The 27,669-nt window shown below is 42.0% G+C and overlaps 1 protein-coding gene across 1 annotated transcript; it reads right to left on the bottom strand.

Annotated features, from left to right (window-relative positions):
* Positions 1 to 24,244, bottom strand: DFNA5 (deafness, autosomal dominant 5). Its single transcript, XM_010132738.1, has 10 exons — positions 24,198 to 24,244; positions 23,527 to 23,757; positions 22,259 to 22,451; positions 11,466 to 11,637; positions 10,349 to 10,469; positions 5,837 to 6,025; positions 2,925 to 3,052; positions 2,622 to 2,808; positions 1,057 to 1,130; positions 1 to 243 (listed from the first exon to the last, which is right to left on the bottom strand). Exons 2-10 carry the CDS (start codon positions 23,735 to 23,737, stop codon positions 1 to 3), a joined length of 1,518 nt encoding a protein of 505 aa, XP_010131040.1. The 5' UTR covers positions 23,738 to 23,757; positions 24,198 to 24,244.
* Between the last annotated feature and the right edge of the window lie 3,425 nt (positions 24,245 to 27,669).

Here is a 27,669-nt window from a genome sequence, read left to right on the forward strand (position 1 = left end):
TCAGCAAAGCTCCTGGACATTCCCACCTAAAGCATAAAATCCATACAATGCAACATAAAGAACAAGCGGGAAGAATCCAGGTTCCTTCATAGTGACAGCTTTTACAGAAGACTCTGTCATTTCCAAATTAATGTTTGATGAAGCAAACAGCCTTTGCACGACATCAAATCTTCCTCTGTCAGTGAGAGTAGCCACCAAAGGACAGCTCAGCGCCACAGTGCCATCGGCTGAAGTAATGTTGGGCTGTATGTAAGAGAGAGAGCATCAGGCAGAGACATTAAAAAGGTTTTCCAAGCACTGCTGTTCCTGCATCACGTAGCTCAGGTCTCACAAAACCACCGGAAAGCTCACGAGGCAGCGGCAAAAGGTCAAGATTCCCTTTACTATTAGCCTCAACGAGTCCGATGTGCTCATCCAGAACCAAAGCTCTATGGCCCCCTTTAAGGAGAAACACCTCTCCTACTGTGGCCTTTTCCCCCGTTCAACTCCTCTCACTGCAGATCATGCCTAACTCTTGCTCTTTCTCTGAGCAATTAGTAGCACTCCACTTGCCCCTGCATATTTCGAGTTTTTACTATTATTTTTGTCAGTAAGATTAAAAATCTTTAAGAAATCCCTGCCCCATTCCTTCAGCAGTTTCAATGGATGGCCTCAGAGTTCTGGAACTTCGGAGTTTGCCAAGACCCAAGCACTGCTGCCATCAAAATGAAATTTCTGTTTCCCAAGAGCAGGTGATTATTGTTCCTGAGACTTTAAAATGGGCTAGTGAGACAATCAGTAAATTAAAATTGGAGTTTAAAATACAATTTTCTTCTGTCCACAGCCCATGAAATCTCCCAGTACAGAAATGTTTCAGAATTACACCTCCACCTGCAGTAAATTACCCGCAGCATGTGCACTGTCAGCCCCCGACCTTGCCTAAGCAATGCCGACAGCTGAAACTCACCCTGGAGCCTGACACCTTCTCTACTGGGTGAGAAACCCAGCAGGGCAGAGAACACAGTCACTGCTGCTGCTGGGGCCCACGTGCCGCGCAGTCGCTCTCTGACCACTCACCAAGCAACACAACGCCGGAACAACCTGAAGATCACAGCTGGCACGCAGCAGGACAAGGGTGTAATCGGACAGCTCTGTGAAGGGAACGTGAGAAGGGAAAGACTGTTTCCAGTGAACACTGTACGGGGCTGGCCGCTCAAAAGGGGACTTTCTGAACGGGGAGCTGGGTTACGGGGGTTTTCTCCTGCATCTTTGAGGCCTCCGTCTGCAGGTGCTGCTCACGAAATGGATGCTGAAAGCCAAAGCAATTCAATGCTGAGGACAGCTGTCACAAGTGCTCTGTTGGGACATCTGGAAGAGGTGGATCCAGCCCTTTCCTGCCTGCTTCCCCGAAAGCTGAATAAAATGGGAGAGGCAATGGGTGCCCCACACTGTCTAACCCTGCCATTGAAAAAAGGCAGCTTGTAGGAAAGGGGATTTCCTTCCCATCATTCTTGTCTCCCCCCAGAGCATCTTCCTAATGTTTCACTGTGAGACTGCAGACTGGGTGAACGATCTAGGCCTTGAGCAAAACAAGAACCTCTGCTCTCAAAGTCTGTATGAGATGCTGACTTCAGCAAAGACACAGTTTGAGAGGAATGACATAGCTGAGGCTGCCTTGGGGCAGCGAGATGGACTAAACGGCCCCTGTGGTGCCCTTCAACACTGTAACTCAAGGGTGCAATTCCTAACAGAAGCAACAGGCATACAATAGCTTTTGATTCTCGATCCAGCTACATTTACGCCTGGGCATTAGCAGAAGTCATTATGCCAAAGCCAGGTGATAATGCAACACACTCAATTAACGGTGTCCTGCTCCTAACAGCGTCTGACAAGTGTTACCGCATCAGCAGGTTTCTGTTTGCTATCTCTTTTCTGTCTCCACAATCGAGTGAAGCCATCCCACCTGGGTACTGTGCGTATATGGATGCACACTGACATTTTGCTGCACAGTGCCACATCCAGCTAGTGCCACATTCCCCCTCGACTTCCCTTCATGATCTTCATTTCAGGAAATCCCTTATATATGAAAGAGAGGAGAAAAAGCCAGGAAGGAGTCTGTCTTGGCCTTTGCAGGTAGCTTTTAATTAACACCGTGGTGCCAACTAGAGGGTGAGCATGGCATTTGTTTGACATTTATATTTAATCTCCTTTTTCAGCAGCTGTAAAACAACCCTCCAACTGCAGCGCCACTGTGTTAAATTCATTTTTGCTAAACATAGTTTGCACCTCAACGATAAATGCTGTTACACTGAAGACAACACCTCATTTGTAATTCTCAGCATTAAGGCGGGAAGAACTCTGGTGTGCAGTAAGAACAGAAATTAGCTTGCCAAACCGGAAATGGCCACACTCGGCAGAAAGCAGAGTTGAGCAGTCTTGGGAGAATGTGTATTTTACAAGTAAAATCCAGTGACTGAGGGCTGAATTTAATTCCAGCCAGGAATGCTCAGCATGGTATACGAAGCCCATAAAAAGGAACAGAACAAATTACGTTTGTTCAGCTCACCAACTGCTCAAAAAGAGCTGTAACAGCTTGTAAAAGGAAAATGAAAAACAAACAGCTCTTAACATTCATAACATACCAGAGATAGCACTGATGAGGAGGTGAGCAGCTGAGAGGAGTTCGTCATCCTGAGGCTGGGATTTCTGCAAGCACAGCTCCCTCTGTAAACTGCACCCTAAGAGCTGCAAGAAGTCAGTGAGGTCTCCTTGTTGTGCAGGCTTTAACTCCTTGAGATCTGGCTTGTCTCCTGTGCAGATATCATCTAACTGGAAGCAAAAGAATAAGTAAAACTTCTTGAAAAGAGAGAAGTACAGGCAAAAGAGAGTGCTAGCTCTGTCCTGAAATTACTTTAAGGAAGCAAGCAAAAGTTTATTCATCTTACCACGTCCTCCAGGGCAGTTACCGTCTCTTCATGGAGCAGGAGTTCACAAAGGGTTTTATACAAAGCTCTCTGCTTGTCTTCCGGTAGCTTCACAAACGGCTGGAACTGAGTCTTCAACCGTGACAGATCTTTCCCAAGAAAGCAGTAAGAAGTAAAACTGAGTATTTCTACACAAATGCCAGTAAAAACAGTTAACATTTTTACCGTGCAGTTCCTAAGCTCTTTTAGCACCACATCTTGACATCCTGATTTCCATTAGCACAAGTTACAATGCAAGGCTGGAACACATCCGATTATATTTCCCTAATGAGCCAACAAAGCATCAATGAAAATTCTAGGACAGAAGAATGGCTAGCTCACATCAGCGTTTGGCAGTCAGTATTTTTAATACTTTAGAAGTCAGTATTTTAGGTTTCTTGAAAGTTCACCTCCAGAGAAAATCCATTTATAAGGCAGAATGAAGAGACCTGCTCATAACCTTACTTCTTAATCTGTGGGTTAATAGGAATCACAAACTCAGTGGTGTAAGTCCACACGGAGAATTGAAAGTTCCTATTGTGATGCTAAATCTTTATTGTCTTCACATTTCATCAGCTGCATCAAAGAATTACATCTCTTCACCCCCGACCTAAAAAGACTTATTACAAAAATCGTGACAAAAATCTGTTCTTCACTGAAATACTAACTCCATGACAATACATACAACCGGAGCACAAGAGAGTTCACTGCACTGCTTTCTTCACAATTCCACTATGACACCAAAGCAAAATGTTTTATAGTACCAAATTACCACTTTGCTAAAGGAAAATAAGTTTACAAGTCAATAATACCTACTGGAAGGTTGGAACAGGTTTTTCCACTTTCCAAAAAACATGGGCATTCAAGCGTTCTTAGCCTTGCTTAAAAGAAACTTCCCTTCATGCCACTCCAGTCAAGAAACACGCTCTCTTTAAACATGCCTTTTATATCTAAAAATTACTTCACCGGAAAACAATAAGAAAAGCCCAGCCACAGGCAGATTTTTTGGTACCTGATGCAATCGTATGACTGTCTATACAAATAACAGAATCCTACCATCACAGAATGGTTTGGGTTGGAAGGGACCTTAAGGATCATCTAGTTCCAACACCCCTGCTGTGGGCAAGGACACCTTTCACTAGACCAGGATGCTCAAAGCCCCATCCAGCCTGATCCTGAACACCTCCAGGGATGGGGCAGCCACAACCTCTCTGGGCAACTAGCGTCTCACCACCCTCAGAGTGAAGAACTTTTTCTAAATCTACCCTCTTTCAGTTTAAAACTGATACCCCTCATCCTACCACTGTACTCCCTGATAAAGAGTCCCTCCCTGTCTTTCCGGTAGACCTCTTTTAGGTACTGGAAAGCCGCTACAAGGTCTCCCTGGAGCCCTCTCTTCTCTAGGCAAAACAACTGCAACTCACTCAGCTTGACCTCATCAGGGAGGTGCTTCAACCCCCTGATCATCTTTGGACACTTTGGAGGGCTGGGATGCCATTCAGAGGGACTTGGACAAGCTGGAGAAGTGGGCCCACATGAACCTCATGAAGTTTAACAAGGCCAAGTGCAAGGTCCTGCACCTGGGCTGGGGCAATCACAAGCACAAATACAAGCTGGGCGATGAGAGGACTGACAGCAGCCCTGAGGAGAAGACCCTGGAGATACTGGTGGATGAAAACCCAAGTATGAGCCAGCAGTGTGTGCTCACAGCCCAGAAAGCAGATTGCGTCCTGGGCTGCATCAAAAGCAGCGTGGCCAGCAGGTTGAGAGAGGCGATCATGCCACTCTACTCCACTCTGGTGAGACGCCACCTGGAGTACTGCATCCAGCTCTGGAGTCCTCAGCACAAGAAATACATGGACCTGTTGGAGCAGGTCCAGAGGAAACTTACTTTAATTTGCTTTAGTAGAAACCATTTTTATAGCTTTTTTTCCAAGAGACAGTTCAGGTTAATTAAACAAAAGAAACTTCCAAGGCTTTCAAGCAAGAAAGGCGCAAAGGTACGTCAAGCGAAAACTAAAAACAAAACAGTGGCATATCATTTTTTCATAAATAAATGGGTTTTACATATACATGGAGACATAGTTGTTCCTTTCAAACAAGTCTATTTTGGTCACATTTAGTCTACTGAATAGCCATGAAGGGTGACATTTAGATACATCAAAAGTGATGTCCATCATTAGAACCAGTTGTAAGAACTCTGCCAAGAACTGATGAAAAGCAGAGCAAAGTGTGTTCTGAGGCCTCGATTTGTTTTCCCTTTTTTCAAGGGACAATCAAGTGACAATCCTACCCCTTCCTTCCACATCCCTACAATAAACATACAATAAAAATAAAAAATAAATAAGGTTGTGCCTGGTCCATCATATCAATTTGCAAATTTTCATTTAAATTACATTTTAATTGCAACAGCCTTAGTTGATACTGAAGATTTCTATAAAACTTCTCAGAAAACAATGCAGCTAAGTGAAACCAGGAGAGACATCTTTGTAATTTTTGAGACTTAAAATAACATTTAACTGAGAAGCTTTAGTAAGAGTATTTTCCAAATCACAAAAAAATATTTTCAGTGACCCCTTCTGAATGAAAGCGTAAATCATCACTAATCTTATAGAGCTTATCTGCAATGTAGCAGAACCAGCATAAAAACCTGGTTTTGTAAAGTCACATTAACGACAAAGGGATTCAGGATGTTCTTAGGGAACAGATCACTGCATGTACCTACTGCAGAAGCAAATTCTTCTATTCTTCCAGTGCTTTCCCCAAGAGCTCCTGATAAGGGCTATTAAAATGAACTAACATAATTTCTTATGTACTGTTGTACCAGATAATCTCCTCCCATCACGTTGCTTAACTTGCTGTAACGTAATCATGCAAAGCATTTCTGGCAATACCTTGATTCAACACACTTAAAGCAGCGTCACTGGGAATAGGGTTTTTAGCCCCAGAGTACATCTCATTATCAACAGCATCTGGCTGATAGAGAAACGAAGCATCTCTGAATAGTGCTGAATGGGGATAAGTTGAGCCTTCTGTGCTTTCTTTTTCAAAACCTCCTTGCTGTTCATGTAGCAGACAGAATTCTGTAATTAAAAAAATAATGAATACACACACAAGCAATTACTGAATGAGATGGTACCTTATATTATCTAGTGTTCTCGTGCAATTTCTCCATGTCTCATCTCTTCTAGATGGAATGAATGACAACAATTGCTTTATACGTGAATTACTGAGCTTTACTGCAGCCCTGATGTTTGGTACAGCATGCACAGATGGAGGTTCTGTGGTGCAGCTACCAACTATACTGTGCGACACCAGCTCCTGTGAATTGAAGTAATGTAGACAGAAAATAACCTGAAAACTTCTCACTGACACCGTAAACCTGAATGCTGCATTCAAGAAATGCAGGGATGAATTCATCACACTTTCTAGCAATTAAGAGATGTGCCATAATCCGGGCTACAGGATCCACTCAGGATGGAGACACCGGAAAGCACTTTCTGAGATTCGTAAGAACTCTGAATGTCCCTCACAGAGCTTCTTCTGGTCGTGGCACTGATAGGTTCCTTTCTCAACCAAGCCACAGGTTCATGCTCAAGTTCTCCAGATGAGTGGAAAACTGGAGGCTTTTCAAGAGTTTCTAAAGGACTCCAACCAGGCACATTCACTAACGGAATCACTCTGCAGTATACTGTTTCTTTGCAATAACTTCATGGAGAATATAAGACACCCTGGCTGAATTGCATTTTCTGTCTCATCTTCCTGATGAGCTCTGGCCTACCTCAGCCAAACAGGACTAATCATTTCCTGCTACCCCAATGCCCCCACCTTGATGAAGCTAGGGGACTCCTGTCAGGTACACAGGAAGGCTTTGTAAGAGTTACTCTGGGAAACAGGGAGTATCAAGTTCTGTGCTTGTATGGTCAATATTGTGCTCCAAAGCTGCAGAATACAATCAAAGCCCTATACATATTCTGATCATTTTTTATTGTCTCAAATGCAAGAGTTGAAACTGCACCCTGGCACGCTGCAGCAGGCCTGAGGAGGATGCAGGCAGGCTAGCAAAAGAAACTAAATTTTAAGGTAATACCTGACAGCAGAGGGAAAAAAAAAATTAACTAATCAAGAACAGTGCTTACATGTACCAGGCGCAAAACCTAAATATAACCTTCCTGCCGTTGTAGAGTCTGTCTCACCAAATTAAGGACAGTCAAAGCAGATGAGAAAGCATGGAGAGCTCTCCATCAGCAAAAAGCTTTTCAAAGGCAGAACAGACAAAGAAATCTCTGCCACAGAGAAAGACAGATGACAGAGACCTTTATGCCTGCATAACCCTTCACAGAGAAGAGTGAGCTACAGAGGAGCAGAAAGCAATTGACACAAAGAACTTCCCAAAGCAACAAGACTCCGGACAGCAGCTACGGCACCGTAAGGCCAACATGCTTGTGTTACGTTCTTTGATAATAACAAGGCTGTCACACAAACCCAGAATGAGGAAGATAGTGCTAATAAACTACCTACCCTCCTACAGCGGAATGATGATAATAAGGGAAATCAATACACAGCATCACGTGAAAAGTTTTAAGAGATACAGACCATGCAGACTCAATTCAGGAAAATACTCTGAAAGTTTTGTATTAACAGGACTGTTAATAATTTTGTATTTCATTAATTCTTTAAAAAAACAGAGAAGGGAAAATAAGTGAAAGGACATACATAATACTGTGATATTTTCTCTATTGAATTCTATGACATACGTCGATGACAAACCTCCAACAGAGCAGTTAGATCTTGTTAGTTACTCAGAATTAATAACAAAAATGGAAGAAAACCAGAGATGATCAACGAAAATAATCAAAGGCAAAGAGACTCCTTTGCATGGAGAAGCTGAACAGATTAGAACTGTTTAATTTACAGACATGTAAGAGGAAGCACGTCATACATATATAACAATGAGCAGAACAAAGCAAATTAGCCAGTGCTACTGCACCCCCTGTTTTGCAAAGCAAGAAAAAGAGGACTTGCAGTGAAACTTCAAAGAACTGCAAAGCCTTTAACAGGAACAGCTTTTACATGTAGTGGAAAACTAGCCTGTAGAAATCAAACAGAATGATTACCGGGAAACATTATGGTAAAGGGATCAGGAAAGGATTAGGCCTTTTTTTCTTTCTTTCTTCTGCTATTTATAAAAACGTCCAAGCATGTCCAGTCACATTAGCCAGAAGATTTTAAAGGTTTATACACCATTCTTTCTTATACAATAACTCAAGTACAATCAGTGGCAAAGAAAGAGAAACAAAAAAACCCCAAACTTAGGTGCACCTTATTTTGTAATTATCTATTAAGAGAATCCCATTATGTTACACCTGCTATTGGCCACTTTCAGTCTCATGTGAGAGGACCACATTAGTCTTTGAATTTAACTTCTAAGGCTATTTTTATTTCCATAAACAGACACTGATCACTGCTCAGACATTACATTGAAGGTTGGGCTCCTCCATACTTATTTTTGCTGTCAAGTCCCCAATTTTGTTGTTAGTTTCTCCACTTCACCTTCTCAATGAAAGGCAAGGGAAGATATGACAAATTAAAAAAAAAAAAAGGCAAACAGGATGTTTGAGATAAAACATGAAACAAGTTGTGCTGGTTTTGAAACTTAAAAGACGTAACATTAAAAATGAGAAAAACAAGCGGAAAACAAGCAGAGGTGGAAAAAAAGCAGGGAAATACAGGTTGTTAACAAGACTCACGTATTATCAGCAGGTAGGGCATAGGAATTTCCATCAAGAAATCACGTAAGCAGGCTATGATCTATACAACCTATGTAGTCAGACAGCCTTAATTGCACCTGATTACTCTGAATTACATAGTTCTACTATGACCACGAAGCCAATGCCCTCTGCTATATCTATGTTCAATCTATCTATATATAGCTATGTTCAAATTATGTCAGAGCAGTTCCACATTTCAGAATTATTTTTTTTTTTTTACAGGTTACATGATATTTATTTATATTCCTGAACCTACAGACTTTAAGTCAGCTGAAGGAGAATGATGGAGAGTATCCTGCATTTCTTATCCAAATAAAGTGCATCCTGAATTCAAATCTCAACTGCACTTCAACTATTTCTTAAACGTATCCCTTGTTTGCCTCCACATCTGTCCTTTCCAACTTCCAGCTCTACAAAGTCCATCTGATTTCCTTCCTTCTTGCAAAACATCCCCTGAAACCTACGTTAGGTTAGGGAGCTTAACCGAGAATAGACATGAAAGAAATTCCCAAGTGATTCTGCAGATCAGATACTACTGCCCACAAATCCAATTTCAACTTTTTTTTAACTTGACATCTGAAAGTATGTGACATGAAAGAAGTAAAGCACGACCAGAAAACATGACAAGGACATTTCTGCAACCATTCTGAGAACAATCTATATATGAAAGTGTAAAATACACAGAAAACTTTAAATTACGGTCTTATACTTTATGAATAAGTCTTTTCTTAACATGAGTGTTGTCTAAACATTCCTGGTTGACCACCAATTTATATTTGGTTCACTGTCCCTGCCAACAGGTGAAGGCAACAGCACGGGCTGAGCGCCAGCTAGACAGAAGCAAAACTACCGAAAAATACCTGGACAACAAATCTGGGAGGACCAGCGGCATGCCCTTGCAGCTACTGAAGTTTGCTCCGCACTAAGAAGAGTGTACCTAGCAGATCATTGAAAGTGATTTTGAATTTGGGAGACTGTATTCAGAGTGCTCTGTTCAATGTTGGCCTCCCCAGTAAAAGACAAGACATACTGGAGCAATCCAGCAAACAGCCACCAAGATGGCTGGGGGCTGGAGAACATCGTGTCTGAGAAGAGGCTGAGAGAATGGGTTTGTCCAGCATGGAGAAAATGTTGCCATCTACTAGTACTCAATGGAAGCATGAAGAGAAGAGAGAGCCAGTCTCTTCTGTGTAATGATAGGACAAAATTAAAGAAAGGGAAATTCTCATTAAACATTAAGGAAAAGAAAAAAGTTCACCATGATGGTGGTCAAACATGAGAACAGGCTGCCCAGAGGTGTGGTGGAATCTTCGTCTCTGGAGATAATCAGAACTTGAACAAAGATATGAGCAATTTAATCTAACTGAACTTAGATAAAACTTCAAAGTTGGCCCTGCCTTGAGCTGGGGCTTGAGCTAGATGATATCCTGCAGTCTCCTGAAGCCTAAGTTACTCTGAGATTATGATTTATTCAAGCAAATGAAAAAGCATTACTAAATCAGAAGAGCAGCATTTCTCAGCACAAACAACTATCAAGGCAATGGAAACCATACAACATCATCGCTTTCATATGCAGGACAGACAGCTCTGTCCACAGTTGAACTGTGTGCCACAGAAAATGAGCTTTATACTTACCGAACTGGCCACTGTGCTTTATAAACAGTTCAATTACACCGTAGGCAATAGTGGTTGCAGGAGGAATTTCAAGGATCACACTAGAATCCTTCACCACACTTCCATTTTCACTCACTGAAACCTAGAGGACAGATTTACTCACTGTTTATCCGATTCAGCTATTGTGTAGCAACTTAAACACAGAATGAATTAAGGGTAAAAAATACATAGAAAGAATGTGCTTTATCCTCCATGGTGTCTAACTAAGGCACATGTTACATTTGACATCTATGAAAGGAACTAGATGAGAAGCGAGGCAGAAGCACAACAGCAAGAGCAGCTCTCAAACTCTTACCTGCCCTGACCTAGTACAAAGTTGAGCTCCAGGTGCTGCTTTTGCCAGACCCGAAACACTGCGTCACCAGGCAACACGCACCCACACCAGTACCTTGCCCTGCCTGCTTCTATCCCGACACCCCTTTTGCCCAGCTGGAGATTGGTACTAGGAAGGTGGTAGAGGGCTGTTGAATGCAACTCCCAGATTTTTACTACTGGACACACCATGTACACAGAAGTGATTCATCTGCAGCTGTAAAAAAAACAACCTTACAATGAATTCGCCTATGTTTTGACATTGGTAATTCCTTCTCAATTCATGGGCAACTTCTCAGATATCCTCATAATGCAGTTAATCTCTACTCCTATGATGGAAAACAAATAGCTTCTCGATAAATACTAAAACTCAGTAGACACTGCAGACACTTCCGATGAATGATTACTTGGCTTTTCAAATAAATTTGCTTCAGCAATGCTTTTTGCTCTTCAGCTTCCACTGAATTGTTACATGTTTGTTGCATGTTCTGCTGTAGGCAGGAATCCACGTAGAAACTGAATCACAGTTTGACAGTATTGATGGAAACCACATTCAGGCTCACACTAAAAGATGGTACCTTTTGCCAGTGAGGCAACAGAAACACATTTTACCTTCCTGAAGTTTCACAATTAAGCAGTGCAGTGAGTTTGACATGTTACAAAAGAGTTCACAAAAAATACCCGAAAGTCTATTTGGAGAAATCATAGTTTCTTCTCAGATAATCTGCAAATGTTCTATTCCTTGCAGATTTTTAATAACTTTTACCTTTACTATTTTTGTACTGCATCCCATCACGCCGCTGACTTTTTCTTCTGTCTGGATATGTTCAGATATCGTACACTTCTGAGTTGTTATTATCTTTTCTCTCAAGATGCACAGCACTTCACGTTTTCTTTCTATTACTTGTTGCAGTAAGCTACTGTTTAGATTTATTGTTCTGAAATAGAAAAGATGCCATTAACAACATAAATACTGCAATCGAGAAAAACATTTTCTTAATTGCTTAAAGGAGCTTTTATTGTAAAAATAACAATGGTTTCTGTATGAGCAGTCTTCTCAAAATTATTATGTCCTCTTTTGTAACTGGGTAGCAGTAAATATCTCTATTCCACAGTATTGAATTATCGATTCCTCACTCTGAGCAAAAATGGCAGTTGTCTGGCTACTTTCTAAGTAAAAAAAAACAAGGGAGAACTGAAGACAACTTTAAGCTTCCAGTGAAGTATGAAAACAACCAGTCAGGCTTCTGAACACTGTTCTGAGCCCTCTGCTAGTGTGAACTCACACTGACATTAACATGGCCATGGCAGGGCCCGCGATGCTGGCTAACCACTCTCTTCAGAGTCTCCTGTTAGCTCAAACAGCATCAGCGAGTCAAGAGGTCACACCCTGTGCTCAGAAAAATTATTTCAACCAAAAAAGTTAGCAGGGAGTACAAACGAAAGACCTGCGCTCATGGTCCATATTATGAACTCGCTGCAGCTGAGCACACTACTGCGTATGTTATGCATGCACACACACCATAAAAATACCTATAATGGCATAATACCTAATAAACATGTAGTATAACAGTATTACACCCACACATCACAAAGCTCTGCTTAGAGGGAGCGAAGTTGCAGTCAACCCTCTGTAAGTTAGAAAATACATAGCAAGCAATCCTCCAGTCTGGTTAGTTTCTGTCTTTGTAATCAAGATCCGCTTTTCCTTACAACAGTTCTTGGTATTCTCTCTCTTACCTACTAGAACAAGCCCTATTTCTTCCCCCTCCTTCTCATTCATCTCAGCTTTGTCCCACAGCCAGCCACCTCACCAGTGCCACTTCATGTGATTTCTCTGCGATTTCCTACCCTCACATGACACCAGCTGATCCCGACTCCCAGCCTCATTCTCCCCTCCTCCTCACTGTTACCACCTTCCAGTCACCTGGCCACACTCAGTCCCCTTTATCTCCCTGTCACCACTCAGTCCTGTCACCTCTGTCTTTGTACGTCCTCTGCCTGCCGCAGATATGCCATCTGGTGCTTCTCAACAAAGGTGACAATGGGGCTCCTTTGTGCCCAAGTGCTGATGTTCGGACTAACCCTGCAGTAGGACAGCTTGAGGAAACCACCACTAGGAATGCTAGTTTGGCTTCTGAAGGCCATGTGCAGGCAAAAGCAGTGCCCTGACCCACCGAATTCCGAGTCACCAGAATTTCTCCTTGAGGGATGAACAGCACAATACAGTGCCAGCCCTCATTGCTTGCTATGGATTTGTTTCAGTGTTCACTTAAACTCTGAACTGGCTGAGTGGGATCAGCAACCACCGGAGGAGTAAACATTGAAAAGATTTCACGGATTTTGGGACTAGAGACGATGACTGGAAAAGACATTACAAACTCCAGTGTTATTCACTGCTATAACCTGACCATGTACAATTAATAACCTGGACTGTCACCGTCAAAAGAAAAATTAACTGTAACCTCAAATCTCTAGCCTGTGCCTGCAACTGAACAAGTCATACTCATTCCATGACATAATTCAGTGTGTGTTTAAATGCTGCTGGAGATATTTCTAAGGTTTGGTGGTTCTTAGAATGAGCAGAAACAACTACGGAAGTATTATTTTCTAAAAAAATATTACTAAATTCTCTAACTTGTATTCTGGGGTGTTGAGAAACTTTCTGGTAGCAGTTAAAGCAACTTAACTCTATTTAATTGATTAAAATGTATCAATTATAAAATACTTTCACAAAATACATATCGAAGGTCTGCAGATGAGAGGTCGTATTTTCTATGAACAGATAACTCTAGCAAGACAGTCAGATGATTAAAGGACTGCTATCCCTGGCTCAAGTTATTCAGTCTTTTCTCCTCCTTTTTACTGTAAATGGCTCTTCATGGGGCTAAACGGTAATTCCCCAAAAATACGACAAAGACATGTCCAACTCCTTTATTTAAATTGAGGTATCTCCATTTTTTAATTAAAAGTTTTAGATTTATTAGATTTTGGAGTTTCGGATTTATGCAGTCTGTGTAAGTCTGAAGTCAGCTTGATTCTTTATTAAATTAAAAATATCCTGAGGCAAATTTTGATCTTTGGAGAGTTACATGCTTATATGAAAGTTCAATCAGTTGGAATGAACCGTCTGAAAATGTTAAAGTTGATTGTTTAAACAAGGGGAAGAAAATACCTTTGAGGCAATGCAGCAGCCACTAGAAAAGCACCCCCAAACATTCCTGAGATTATTAATAAAGTTTTTTTCTTTTGGGGCACAGCCATGCTTTATGCTTGGAATGCAGTGAATCTTTGGATTAAACAAAAACTGAAGAAATGTCAAGCAATCACAAGCAACGCTGCTCTTAGAAGTGTCTGCCAAACCAGAGCTGTTATCACAACAACAGACCATCAAGCCTATCACACACTTCACAATAATTATTTATGATTCTGAAGAGGTGTGCTAAGCATCTTGAAAATACAAGTTAACGCACTAAGAACTTGAATTTTTAACATTCGACTAAGAAGCCACAGGGGAAGGAAAACAATGAAGAAGCACAAAAGCAATTTGTCATTGCTTTCATATGATATATTTTTTGCCTCCTTTAGAGGATGACAAACAGACTGGATATCCCCTAAAGTTAAAGCAAAACAATCACAGGTAGAAAAATACAAATTACATAGAGATTCACCATTGCTGAATGAACGCTAGCATAAGAAGCACATTGAATATGATTTAACTCTGTACCATTAAATCACCGAAATAATCCAAGAGACTTTTCCTTCTACCTGCTTCTACATTCTGCCCGAGGCAGAACTGGCTCAGCCCCCCCTCATGCTCTTGGTGGCGCAGTTATATTTAGCTGGTGGCCAGTCACAAGCGGTGTTCCCCAGAGCTCAGTACTGGGCCCTGTTCTCTTCAACACCTTTATCAACGATCTGGATGAAGGGACTGAGTGCACCCCCTGTAAGCTGGGAGACAATGACAAGTTAGGTGTATGTGTCAATCTGCTTGAGGGTAGGGAGGCTTTACAGAGGGATCTGGAGAGGCTGGATCAATGGGTCGAGGCCAATTGTTTGAGGTTCAGTAAGGCCAAGTGGCTGGTCCTGCATTTGGGTCACAACAACCCCCTGTAACTCTATACGCTTGGGGAAGAGTGGCTGGAAAGCTGTCCAGTGGAAAAGGTCCTGGAGGTGTTGGTCGATAGGCAGCTGAATACGAGCCAGCAGTGTGCCGAGGAGGCTAAGAAGGCCAACAGCATCCCGGCTTGTATCAATTATAGCATGGCCAGCACGAGTGGGGAAATGATTGTTCCCCTGTACTCAGCACTTAAATAGTGTGTCCAGTTTTGGTCCTCCCACTACAAGAAGGACACTGAGGTGCTGGAGTGTGTCCAGAGAAGGGCAAACGAAGCTGGTGAAGGGTCTAGAGAACAAGTCTCATGAGGAGCTGCTGCTGAGGGAACTGGGGTTGTTTTGTCTGGAGAAAACGAGGCTGAGGAGAACCTTATCACTGTCTACAACTACCTAAAAAGAGGTTGTAATGAGGTGGGTGTCAGTCTCTTCTCTCAAGTAACAAACAACAGGACAAGAGGAAAGGGCCTCAAGTTGTGCCAGAGGACATTAGGTAAAACATCTTCACTGAAAGGGTTGTAAAACACCGGAACACTGTAAAGCTGCCCAGGGAAGGGATGAAGTATAGATTTAGTGGTGATGTGGTAGTGCTGGGTTAACAGCTGGACTTGATGGTCTTAAAGGTCTCTACCAGCCAAAATGATACGATTCTTGACTTCAAGGTTCAGATGCAAAACTAACAGCAGAATGGCAGACTGAAAGAGTCAGAAGACACAGGTAAACTTGCCAGGAGGGAAGACACTTCTGAGGCAGCGTTGGATGAGCTGTTTCATCACTGGGGGCTATAGAGTGACACTTAACACCATAGGGGCACAGAGCTACCTACTTTGGTCCCCAATGTAGCACTCCCACAGTGTAGGCACTGTGTCTCAGAGGTAACCTGGCGTTCTCTGCACAGAGCTGCACTGTGTGCAGAGGCATGGCCACTGCCTCAGCCCCGAGATTCAAGTGACTTCAGTGGGATGTGCTCAGCTGTAAAGCTAGTGGAAATGCTCTCCTCTTCCCACTAAGTTTACAAGTACTAGATTCAGGGCTTTAAAACACATACGCTTACCAACAGCTATAAAATACCTTTTATTTTCGGAGAGCACAGTTAAATGCTCTCCTCTAGACTTCTGGCACTGTACTTTCTATTATAAAACCCCTCAGACTCTGGAGTTGAGTGTGTGTGTGTGTATATAGATATATAATAACTGGTAATAACATCACAAGTTATTACCAGGGTGCAGCCTGTGGAAGGCAAAACATTCTGCTGTTCTCAGCAACTCAGCCAGCAGACATCATGAGGTAAGCAAATACCCAACTTATCTAAATTATCACAGAAAATAGTCATCAAGAGCAAAATGCAACACAGTTAAAGTTTGACAACCAGAGCAGGGCTTCAGGTATTGCAGGGCAATGGATGCTGAATCTGTAGCGTATTCTTGCAAGAGTTGAACTCATTTGTTAGCATAACACTCCGAATATCAATAACATGTTTGAATAACGAGAGGTGGTCAAGTTAAATCCCTGAGAATGCATGCATGCAGGCACGTGAATTGCCTTGCATTTTTTTTTATTTTACAGGTCACATTTCAGAGCTTTTCTTTCTGTTCTACAACCACCACTCTTACCACCTCTGCAGAGGAGCCCTTACTGATCTTTCGTGACCTGTACTACATCACTGTACTCCTTTCCTTGGGAAGCTGAGCTTTATTACTCAAAAGTAACACTATATAAAATACAGTAAGATGCTGATTTGCTAAGTCCCATTATCAGCATGCAGAGTATGACCCTGTATAAATAAAGATAATTTAAAAGATAAGGATTATGGGGTTTTTGTTTATTACTTGTTCTGCCTAAATAACCTTCCTGAGGTCAATGATTTACTATGCTGGAAGCTCTATTGGTCAAACATGGAGCCGAAAAGAATTTGAGTTTTGGTCTCACTCTCTCCCCATTTAATTGGATTAAACATTCCCGCTCTCCTATAATGCAAAGGCTTCCTTCACTTTTATTCAGTATTCTTCTTCTTGCATGAGGAAATCAGCGGAGAACAGAGAGAGGCACAAAGGCAATTTGCTGCAGATTGGAAGCAGAAAAGAAGGGAGAAAAGCAGAAACCAATGGAAGGCTGGCAATACAGCAGGTTCTCAAAGTTAAAGGAGAGAGCAGGAGCCTGCTCTAACCCCACAGCTGAGACTGAGGGTCCTTCCTTCAGGCACAGAAGCTCTGACTGGACTGTCCACAAAGGCAGTGGGCTAGGACTATTTTTTCCAGCAAATCCCATTTAGTCTTCTCAGTAACCCATCTGACAAACCCTCAAACCAAAGTGCTTGGCAATTTACTATGAATACCAAACCCAACGGTCACTGCTGTCAGTACTCTCTGTGCTCACACTGAAGTCAGCACTGCTGCCTGCCTGCACAAGTTTTAACTTGTACAAACTACCCACAAGTGAAAAACCTTTTCAGTCCTGTAAAGTGGAACACGACCTCATGACACCTCCTCTCCACACTGTAGAGATATGGGTGGCCCACTCTCAGCCTCACCCAAATGCAACTTCTTCCATAACACTCACATGACTGACTTCAAAACCTGTCCCGCTGCTCAGCTAGAATTCCTCAGCTTGTTCAGTCCTCTCTACTTTACTTATAACGCACAATAGTCTCAGTCTTCCACACAAATGCTGCTTGCTGCATGGTGAGAGCCTTCACCCAGCTTTGTTCTTTCTCTAATGGAGACCTCTACATGACTGCCACGGAGTAAAATCCACCAGACCTCACTCTGCCACTTTCCACCAAGCACAGAGATATAATTTTTTTTTTGTTAATCCATTTCAAATATAACGTCTCTGACCTACTTCTTATAGTCATTCTGGAACACAGGACCTGCTACAGCTAGCTTAGCATTTTACAATATTCCCTACGGAATAAGCTGATAATTACCTCATAGAATATCTTCCCCAAGAATACCAGAGACTGTTGCGAGTGCACGTGACAGGTAGTTCCTCTATTTTCTATTCGGCTTCCTCCTTATTTTTAAAATCACAGACACACAAAATTGATTTTTTTCAATCTTGTCTCATAACATTCTGTGACTTCGTATTACCCATGTAGCATCTCTGGTAGCAAACGGGATGGTTTTCTCATCATACACATAAATGCTCAAGGAGTTTTAAAGAATAACTAACAAAACAGGCTGAGTTTTCACTGTACTCAGATTAGGAATAGGCACCTGATTTTGTCTCAGTGTGGAAAACAGTTGAATCAAAGTGCATATTAAAGTGCAATGTGCAATAGTGTAAAAACATCTTTCAATCATGCAGAGTATACTACTACTAAGACCCTGTTTTTCTGACATGCTAACCATAGAGTTAGGAATCACGCACATGAAATCATGGAAGTGTGACAAGCAAACTTTTCTGCAGCTGAAGAACACTGACTGACTGCTGCCACTTGGTCTCATTTCTTTCTTTCTGCTGTCAGCATCCTCTCAGAACTTCTACTTCGATCACCTAACACAACTTAGTGAAACAGTAAAAATATACAAGTGAGTTTGTTAACCCATGTTAACCACAGAGATTATGACCTCCTCATAATTCTTTTCACTGGAGGGGAGAATACAGAATGGTTGAGGTTGGAAGGTCATCTGGTCCAACCCTCCCATTCAAGCAGGGCCACCTAAAGCAGGCTGCCTAGGATCAAAGTCTCCAAGGAAGGAGACTCCACGGCCTCCCTGGGCAACCCATGCCAGTGCTTGGTCACCCTCACAGTGAAAAAAGTGTTTCCTGATATTCAGACAGAGCCTGGTGTGTTTCATTTGTGCCCACTGTCTCCTATTCTGTCACCAGGCACCACTGAAAAGAGCCTGGCTCTGTCTTCTTTGCATCTGTCCTTTAGGTATTTATATACATCAACAAGACCCCCCCCCCCCCCCCCCCCCCCCAAGTTATTACAATAGACTTCATGTAGGATTAAAGAAAGTTTACATTTTCAACTGTATTTGTGATTTAGTGTGCAGATGTCCTGTTAAATACATGTGTAATAAAAGATCCCTTATGCATTACCTACGTACACCCCCCCCCCCCCCCGAGCCTTCTCTTCTCCAGACTGGGCACTCCCATCTCTCTCAGCCTTTCCTCAAATACAAGGTGCTCCAGTTGCTTCATTTTGATCATGGCCCTTCACTGGGCTCTCTAGCCCACCCATTGCTCCCTTGTACTGGGGAGCCCAGAACTGTACTCAGTACTCCAGGTGTGGCCTTTCCATTGCCGAGTAGAGGGGAAGGATCACCTCCCCCAGCATGCTGGCAATACTCCTCCTCATGCAGTCCAGGATACCATCGGCCTTCTTCGCAGCAAGGGTACATTGCTGACTCATGTCTAACTTGGTGTCCACCAGGACCCCAGATCCTTTTCTGCAAAGCTCCTTTCCAGCTGGTCAGCCCACAGCATTTACCGGTGCCTGGGGTTGTTCCATGGGCAGAACTTTGCAATTCCCTTTGTTACACTGCATGAGGTTCCCACCACACCAGCCTGTTGAGGTCCCTCTGGATGGCAGCACAACCCTCCATGTGTATCAATCACTACTTCCAGTTTTGTATCATCAGCAAACTTGCTAAGGGTATACTCACTGACCCTATCACCCAGATAACTAACAAAGACATTAAACAGAACTGGACCCAGTATTGTCCCCTGGGGTACAGCATTAGTCACTGGTCCCCAACTAGACTGTACCACTGATCAATACCCTCTGGGCCCAAACATTCATCCAGTTGTCAATCCACCTTACTTTCTGCTCGTCCAGCCCATACTTCATCAGCTTCTCTATGAGGATCTTTTGGCAGACAGTACTGAAAGCCTTAAAATAGAAGATGGAATATACTCTTAAATCCATGCCAATCTCACTAAGTTAAAGGCACAGGACTCTGACCTGAAATCAGTATGTTACAGTACTCTGTGAATTAGGAAGCACAATATAATATGAAAAGCAAGAATGAAGTAGAATAAAATATGCCACATTTATATACCTAAAAGCATAATTTTACTTTATTTTTATATTGCATATTATGTAAATATATGTGTTCTGCATTTACAATGTCACTGCTTCTGCAAATCATCCCGCACCCTTCAGCTGCCATCCCTTTTCAGAAAAGGAGAACCAATGTGGCATCTGGAATCTAATTAAAAAAATCAGTAGGATTCTCCTTCAAAAGGTTCACATAAAAAGTGACAGGAAACCGATTTGCTGCCACGCAGCACTTCCAGCTTGCTGCACCCTGAAGACTCCCATGACTTAGATCAGAAGGCACATCAGCTTTGACTTTTTTTTTTTTCAGAGTTTTCTAACATTTATCTGCAACTCTGACTTAAACAACCTAATACAAGAACAACATTTTAAAATGCGACTTAATTGGGCTATATATGTAGAAATAATAGACGTAACAATAATTGATCAAACAAGCACAAGCAACATTGTCTTGCTTGACAAACGTATGTCATTAGAGGAGATCAAGGACACTTAACATCCTCTTAGTACCATAATGTTTTGCATCCAAAAATCACTAACTTTTAGGCACCAGCACTCCTGCATTCACTCCCAAATGCCACACAATGCTCCCTGAACAAGATGAAAACTAGAAGTTTGGACACTATCCATCATAAATCATACAGTATTTACGAATGAGTAACTGAAAGTTCATTTGCAAGGCACTGCCACAATTTCCAATGAGCCTTGGCGTTATGCTGAAGAAAAAAATAAAAATTCTACTATTCTCCTAACTTTCAGTGATCTGGCAGAAGCAAGATATCAGGACTAGATATCAGTTACACACTTCACATCACAAGCCTTAATAAGCTATGAGCATCTTCTGTACGAATTAAGAACTAGCTCCCAGTATAAAGCCGCACACACATTAACATCATTTACAGTTATATTCAGATTGGTGTAGAGCTACAGATTTTCCACACTCAAAAGGAGCTAATATACTTCTAACTATTTAGTTACATTCAGGATTATTATAGCCCCCAGATAGGTTGAAGTAAATCTGATTTAATATGGGAGGATTATTTAATTGAACAGAGGAGTAACTTACTGCAGAAAACTAAGTAAAATCTTGCTCAATCTAAACAGAAGTTAGTCTGGTTTGTTTTTCTGTAGGACTCTATCTAGTGTTAGAAAAAAGAATCTAAACCTTGACTGACACTATTTTTCTGATACTAGATGCATATTAATTTTACAGGCCTGGTCCTGACATTTAGCCCAGTATTTTCTGCTTTTAATAAGGCATTTAGTATGAAGACAGCAAGGTGCCTTATTATCGCAGAATCATACAATTCCAGGTTGGAAAGGACCTCAGAGTGTCTGGTGCAACCTTTCTTGGCAAAAGCACAGTCTAGACAAGATAGCCCAGTGCTCTGCCCAGCTGAATCTTAAAAATTTCCAATGTTGAGGAATCCACCACTTCCCTGCGGAGATTACCCCATTATTGCAAAACTTATTAGAGTAAGCTTGAGTTTGTTGACTTGTGAATGCTCATGATAAAAATAGCAGCTGTTTCAGTGAAAATGGAGAATCGATTATTTCTAGAACATCAGTGTACCTAAAGCAAAATTATACCGCTTCTGACAACTTTTGCACCGATAACAGAAACCTATCGTCTTCATCTTCAGAGCGTCAGCAAAGGCTATTAAAATGTATTACACCATCTACCACAGACGTAGGGTACTGCTGTCACAAATGAACAACCCTCATCTCCCACAAGTTGGGACCTGCAAGAGCAGACCCCTGACTTGTCAGCTGCTTGCTAAGTAGACTTTGGTCCATGATTATCTTATTGCATGATTAAATGTATCTGGTTTCAGAGAAGGCCAGGAAGTATTGCATATCTTGTAAAATGAAGATTATAGCTCCCCTAAATTATTACAATGTACAAGAGTAAGCAGATCTATAAACTCTATTTTGTTCAACTAGTAGAACATGCATTGCCCATGCCTGCTCACCTTTGCCGTTCCTTCATCTTCAAATAATGCAATTTTCTATCACAGTCACTCACACACATAAAATTATCAAGCCTGCTTGCAAGAACATTACTATTTTCCATAGCATTTGCCCCACTAACATAGCAAATCCAATCCACTCTTTTTTCCAGACTGTTACCTCAGCACAGTCTCCCAAAGAAGGACAATTTAGCTCTTGTTCCACATGGTAATTCATGCAAATATGTAAGATGAAATTGGAGAGCAATATTTTCAAAATGAAACAGAAAGGTCTGACCATCAAGCTGTCAAAATCTAGAAATTTTCATTTTTGTTTATATTATTTATCACCTGTAAATGAAAGCTTACAATAAAATAATTCTCAAAATATGGCAACGCAGAACCAATTGTACCCGTTCACAGCTGGCCCAAGTCTTCGCAGCTCAGTAACGTTTCCCAGCCATTACGATGCCCACATTAAAAACATACCTGTCCTTGACATCTTTCATAAGCTGCTGCAAGTCAATCTCCTGCTTCCTGAGATTTCCAAACGAGGACTGGTTTTCTACACAGCCCTTCCCTCCAGCTCCCAGGCTGATCTTTCCAAACGAAGTTTCAATACTTCCTTGAACCAAATCTTCAAACTTCCCCATATATTTTGCAAAGTCAGACTCCACAATTACTAGGAAAGAAAGACAAGTAATTCCTACCTGTGAAAAGAAGTGCTGAAAAGGTCCTGAAGTGATTGGAAAAACAGAAACTCAAGGAACATATGACCTTAGTGAAGGCAGGAACAGTAGTGAGCCGATAAATCATGAAATTTACAGCTCTGCAACTTACTTCTGCTTCCTCCATATTTTCATCATCTTCACTCTGCTATCTTTTATATTTTGACATTTTAGGAAAACATAAGGTGATTGAAATACTGAGCTCAGATGCTATGGCAGATTTATAAAGAACGATTGAAACTTATTCAGCCACAAACAAAAACTTCAAAGCAGACCTTCTTGCACAACAGGGTTAATATTTTGCCATTATCTTGACAAACCTCATTATAGGGCTATCCCAAAGCTCACCAAAAATCAATGGAAGCAACTAATTGGCTTAAAACAACACTGAATCTTTGACACCTATAAACCAAAGAACTGACTCAGATTCAGCTAATGTTCCAAGTCAGCTACGGGTAACATCCCCAGAAATACGGGATTTCAGACTGTTAATCCTAAAACCTGGTTAGGACTGCTGCAAAAGAAGTAAAAGGGTCAACCATTTTTAACAGTCTGTGCAAGAAGAAAGCAAGCAGCGGTAAAACTTGCTTGGCCTTAACTTGTGCAAGCGTTCCCTGTGCTACTGGCACCAAGACGACACAGTTTAACCAGCGCTTTTGACCTGGAGCACAGCGTAGTTTTGTGCTACTATGCCATACTGGAATTCCCCCAAATTATTCTAGGGGAGCTGCTGCGGCTGCAGACAGCACTGTTATTAAACAGTAGGACTGCACAGCTTGTCAGCACTCAGTTTCAGTAGGCTATTTAGGCAAAACATTGTTCATTTTTAAACAAACATTTATTATTACTGGTTGTAGTTAAATGAATAGTCAAGCGAGAAAAGATCCAGTCATCTCATTTCCAGGGATGGAGAATACTTCAAAGCATTCCTCTGAAAGGAGCCCCCTAGTAACAGGACTGAGAATAACAACAACAAAGATCAGGCTTTGCATTCTTTTTATCTGGAATAATAGTGCTGCCCGGCTTTACCTGGTTTTATCGGTTTGTCTTCCATAAGCACATCACTTAGGGTGACTGTCAAGAAATGATACCTGGGCTTCTGCCAGCACCAGAATTTCTTCTTCTTCGTAACTAAGCTCAGAAGCTGCAGCTTGTCTGAGGCGTTCAAGCAGGAGACGGGGATCAAGTCACCTCCACTGTCAGTTTCTCTCACAAAATTCTTTGTTGCTTTTGCAAACATCCTGGTGAATCAATTAAAGCCTGAAAGAATACATCTGTTTTTTCAGCAGCTACAGTTAGACAGTGTAAATATTTACAATGTCACTTTAAGAAGTTCTTCATAGTATTGGTATTAATGCTGAAACAGTCAGTGTTTTCACTCCTTCTTCACTCTGAGCTGGGAGTTACCACAGTTCAAACCACTTACTCCAAGGTGAAAAGGTTTTCACAGTAACAGATGAAAGAATTTCAGTTAAAATTTTAAATACACAACAGTGAATAAGCAAAGAACAAGGTACTGCAAATACAAGACGCAAGGTTTAAACATTACAATAATGCATGAAATTTATGAACCTGCAGATAATGAAGAAAGAAAATAAATGTGTGAGAAAATAAATATTCCAATCTACAGCTGAAGAGTTCCTTCAAGGAACGCTCCAGGTAATCAACCTGTTTGGGAGGAAAAAACTTACACGGCCTACCTGAAATTCTAAGAAAAAGCATCTACGTAAGAGCACCCTGCAAAGACTGGCTGGGATGAGGAGAGCACCGGTGCAATGGCAGAGGATTCCTGCCTCTTTTATTACCTGACATGGAGTTATCTCACTCCGTATAAGGTAACTGGGTATTATTCACACAAATTATCCTGCTCTTCATGCTAGTGAGTAAACACATACAGGGATAATAAAAATTACTCTATAAAAAGCAACAAATATTTGTGCTGGCGTCTTTACAACTAAGTTTTGTTTCTGAACTATGCTCCTAGGAAGTCCCAATTATTTTTTTTTCCTTCTGAATCTTCAATGTTTTCCAATTTTCTACTTTCCATTAACATAACTAAAGCTGAACTGAACATATGTTACTTGCAACTGTTATCTGTATGTGCTAAACAGCTACATACATTATCTTATTCTAGCTTTTAAATGTCTTAAAAAATATCGTCATCTTGTATTGCGTGAGATTTTCTGTATCCTGAGCAATGCATTTTGCTGTATTTACAAGGAACTTTTTCAATAAGGGAAACTGGTTAAACTCACAAGAGAAATGGTTAAAATGGCCATTCATGAGAGCTAAACACACAATTCTAATAAAATAATTTCTGATCTTTTTAAAAAATCTCCTCCTTTTTTAGTTTTTTTAACTTTGTTATTTGATCTAAAAAACTTGAATTAATTCTGGAAATAAAATTAAAGTTGGCAGCATTCCTATGAAAACCCCAACTGCCACTGACTGGCAAGTTCAACTAAGATCACAAGATGTCCTAGCTGGGTAACCACACATTCACAATCACTTTTCTGCCTTGCTCTCCAGAGGTGTTAGATTTGTCATTTACAAACACAGGTCAGAATATGTTAGAACAGACCTCAAACAAAAACTGATATTGCAGCGGGCACTCAGGATTATTGAGAGAATATGGAAGACTATAAAGGGGTTGGACCACAGGGCCCACGTCTTACTATGAGTTTGGAGGACAGCATGTAAAAAAGCTTTTTGGCAGATGGAAACTTACCTTTCTACGAGCTCTTTCAAAATGGCATTTCACTCCACAGAGTATTTACCAATCCGCAATGAGGTATGCGCCTCCCCATGAAACCCCTACCTCCTCACAGCCTATCCTTAGTTCTCTATGTCAGCAAGTAAAGGGTGTTTATCATCACCTCCTGCATGGAAAGGATTTGAACAGCAAGGCTTTACTGAAGAGTCTTCTGGGACCTTCACTGTCATTGTGTCTGCAACAAACACGCAACACAGCCCCAGCTATGTGCACTAGGAATATTTCCACTGCCTTTCTTGTTCTCTGACCTTTTCCCGAACTCTGAACTGAAAATGATGGTTTTTTCATACTTAAATTTCTCCTCCTTAATGTCCTTGGTTTTAACCTCACTGAGAACACTTTAACAGAATAACAAATGCAGCTTCACTGCAGTAAGAAAAAAACCACCCAAACCAACGCTCCGACAGACCCCTCAAATATAGTTTTCTTTCTCCCTGGAAGTTCTTTTGCATGACACTGTAGTCCAGTGATGTAGTTCAGATGACTGATTAATAATGGAGGGGAGCATCAAGAAAACTCTCATTGCCCATATTAGTTCCTCTTCCTCAGAATAACCTTCTTCAAACATTTCTGTGCTTTACATAGCAGTTCACTCATTACCATTCCTACCCAACCCACTCACATGGGCACAGACTCTTACAAGAACAAGGCTCACTAATTTCTGGGTAGTTTTTGGTAAGCCAAATTGCAAAAGCCAGTTGCTGTGATCTTGCATTGCTACACACTCACTGAATCTCATGAGAACCACTAAATACATATTATAAAGCTTCCAATTCATGGCAGTTTGTCTTCACTCCCAGTCATCACTCTTTTGGCTAGCAAAAAGGACATCCAGGAAAGATTGCGAGTGCTTATGAGGACTGCTGAGACTCACCAGGCAGGACAGGTGGGAGTCTTCAGCCTCAGAATGACGTCAGCATCTCCCACACTTAGCTGTGCTGGGACCATCTGTGCAGGCAGCATATTTGCTGGTGCAGTTGTACCTGAAAGGCAAGAGTAACTCCATCCAAATTCCTGCTTATGTCTCTTTGGATATAGTGCCTTTACCACAAATTCTAAAACAGACCCAAATTAACTTGTTTCACTAGTTCACAAAACAAAGACATAGAGCAACTGAATACACCCTTAGCCAACACCAGGGAGTTAACGCAGCTGCCAGCATCGATGGCATCCTGACCGAATGGACACGGAGGGCTTACAGACAGAGCATTAAGAAAACTCTGCCTTCAGAGTTTCTTCCTCTGGAAATTTTGCTAGAGCTGTGCTTGGCTCAGTAGAAATAAAAGGTGGTAGGAAAAGATTGTCAGAGTGAATTCACTCTTGCAGATTGACAGCTAGGTGTGAAAGCAGGAAAGGAAGCAGGAGGAGAAGAGTTCCTTCGTCGCCTACTGAGAAATTGAAACTTAGCCTGAACCTGGGAGGATTATCCAGCGAAGGGGATGAGATCAAGTGAAGATATTTACAGCAACCTCATTGTTTACTTAAACAAACAAACAAACCTTACCCTTCTTTATTACAGAGAATTTGGGAAGAGGGTGGCAACCAGATTGCCAAACGCCAGCACATCCCTTGCCAACACAAGTTATAAGGAAATACAACCTCTGAAAGTCAAAGATGAACACACAGGACCCGCGATGTCAGAAGAGCTGTTAGGCATCAACTCCACCACGCAGCAGCAGCAGCAGTAACGGCCTTTGAATCCTAATGAAGTCGGAGTTTATACCAAAAGGCAACTACAGCATGGAAGTGATGACAAGCAGGACGTGTGTTTTATTACAAAACCTTATACTTTCACCTCCTTTCTAGATAAATTAAATAAAAAAAAAAAACCCAGCTATAAAAGCTAATTCACAAAACCTAGCAGGGATGTTCACGCAACAGATTTCAGTCCTTGAACATATATATGGTTGCCGAAAACACATCCAATCAATTTTAGCCCTGGATGTGGCATTCTTTTGTGCCTCGAGGACTTTACAGCATGTGCCTCTGAAGACTTGATGCTGCACAAAACCACGGCGGCTCAAGGCACCCAGTCTGAATGCAGCACCCTTTCCCGGGGCTGGCGGGTGCCCTCCTGCGAGGCGGAGGTGCAAGGGCCTGTGGCGGCAGCTGCACACTCTGGGAAAGGGCCTAAGCTGCCCGTGCCCTTGGCGAACAACCCCCTGGCCACCACACCAAGGCCAGCGCTGAGGCGGCTCAGGCAGGCATCCGAGCGGGATGGCAAGGAGGCCCCTCCACACGCTCCTGCCGCCCCGCCGTGCCACGCTCAAACCCCTCTCAAAACCACCACATGTGAATTGCGGCCATTAGGCCTTGTTCTCCCGCACCGGGAGCGAGAGCGATGCTCCCTCCAGCAGTCAGCGAGGGGCCGCAGCGCCTCTCCCGAGCGTCTGGCTGGG

This window comes from Buceros rhinoceros, unplaced genomic scaffold (genome assembly GCF_000710305.1).
Source record: "Buceros rhinoceros silvestris isolate BGI_N320 unplaced genomic scaffold, ASM71030v1 scaffold1713, whole genome shotgun sequence".
In the NCBI taxonomy this organism is placed as follows: Eukaryota; Metazoa; Chordata; class Aves; order Bucerotiformes; family Bucerotidae; genus Buceros; species Buceros rhinoceros.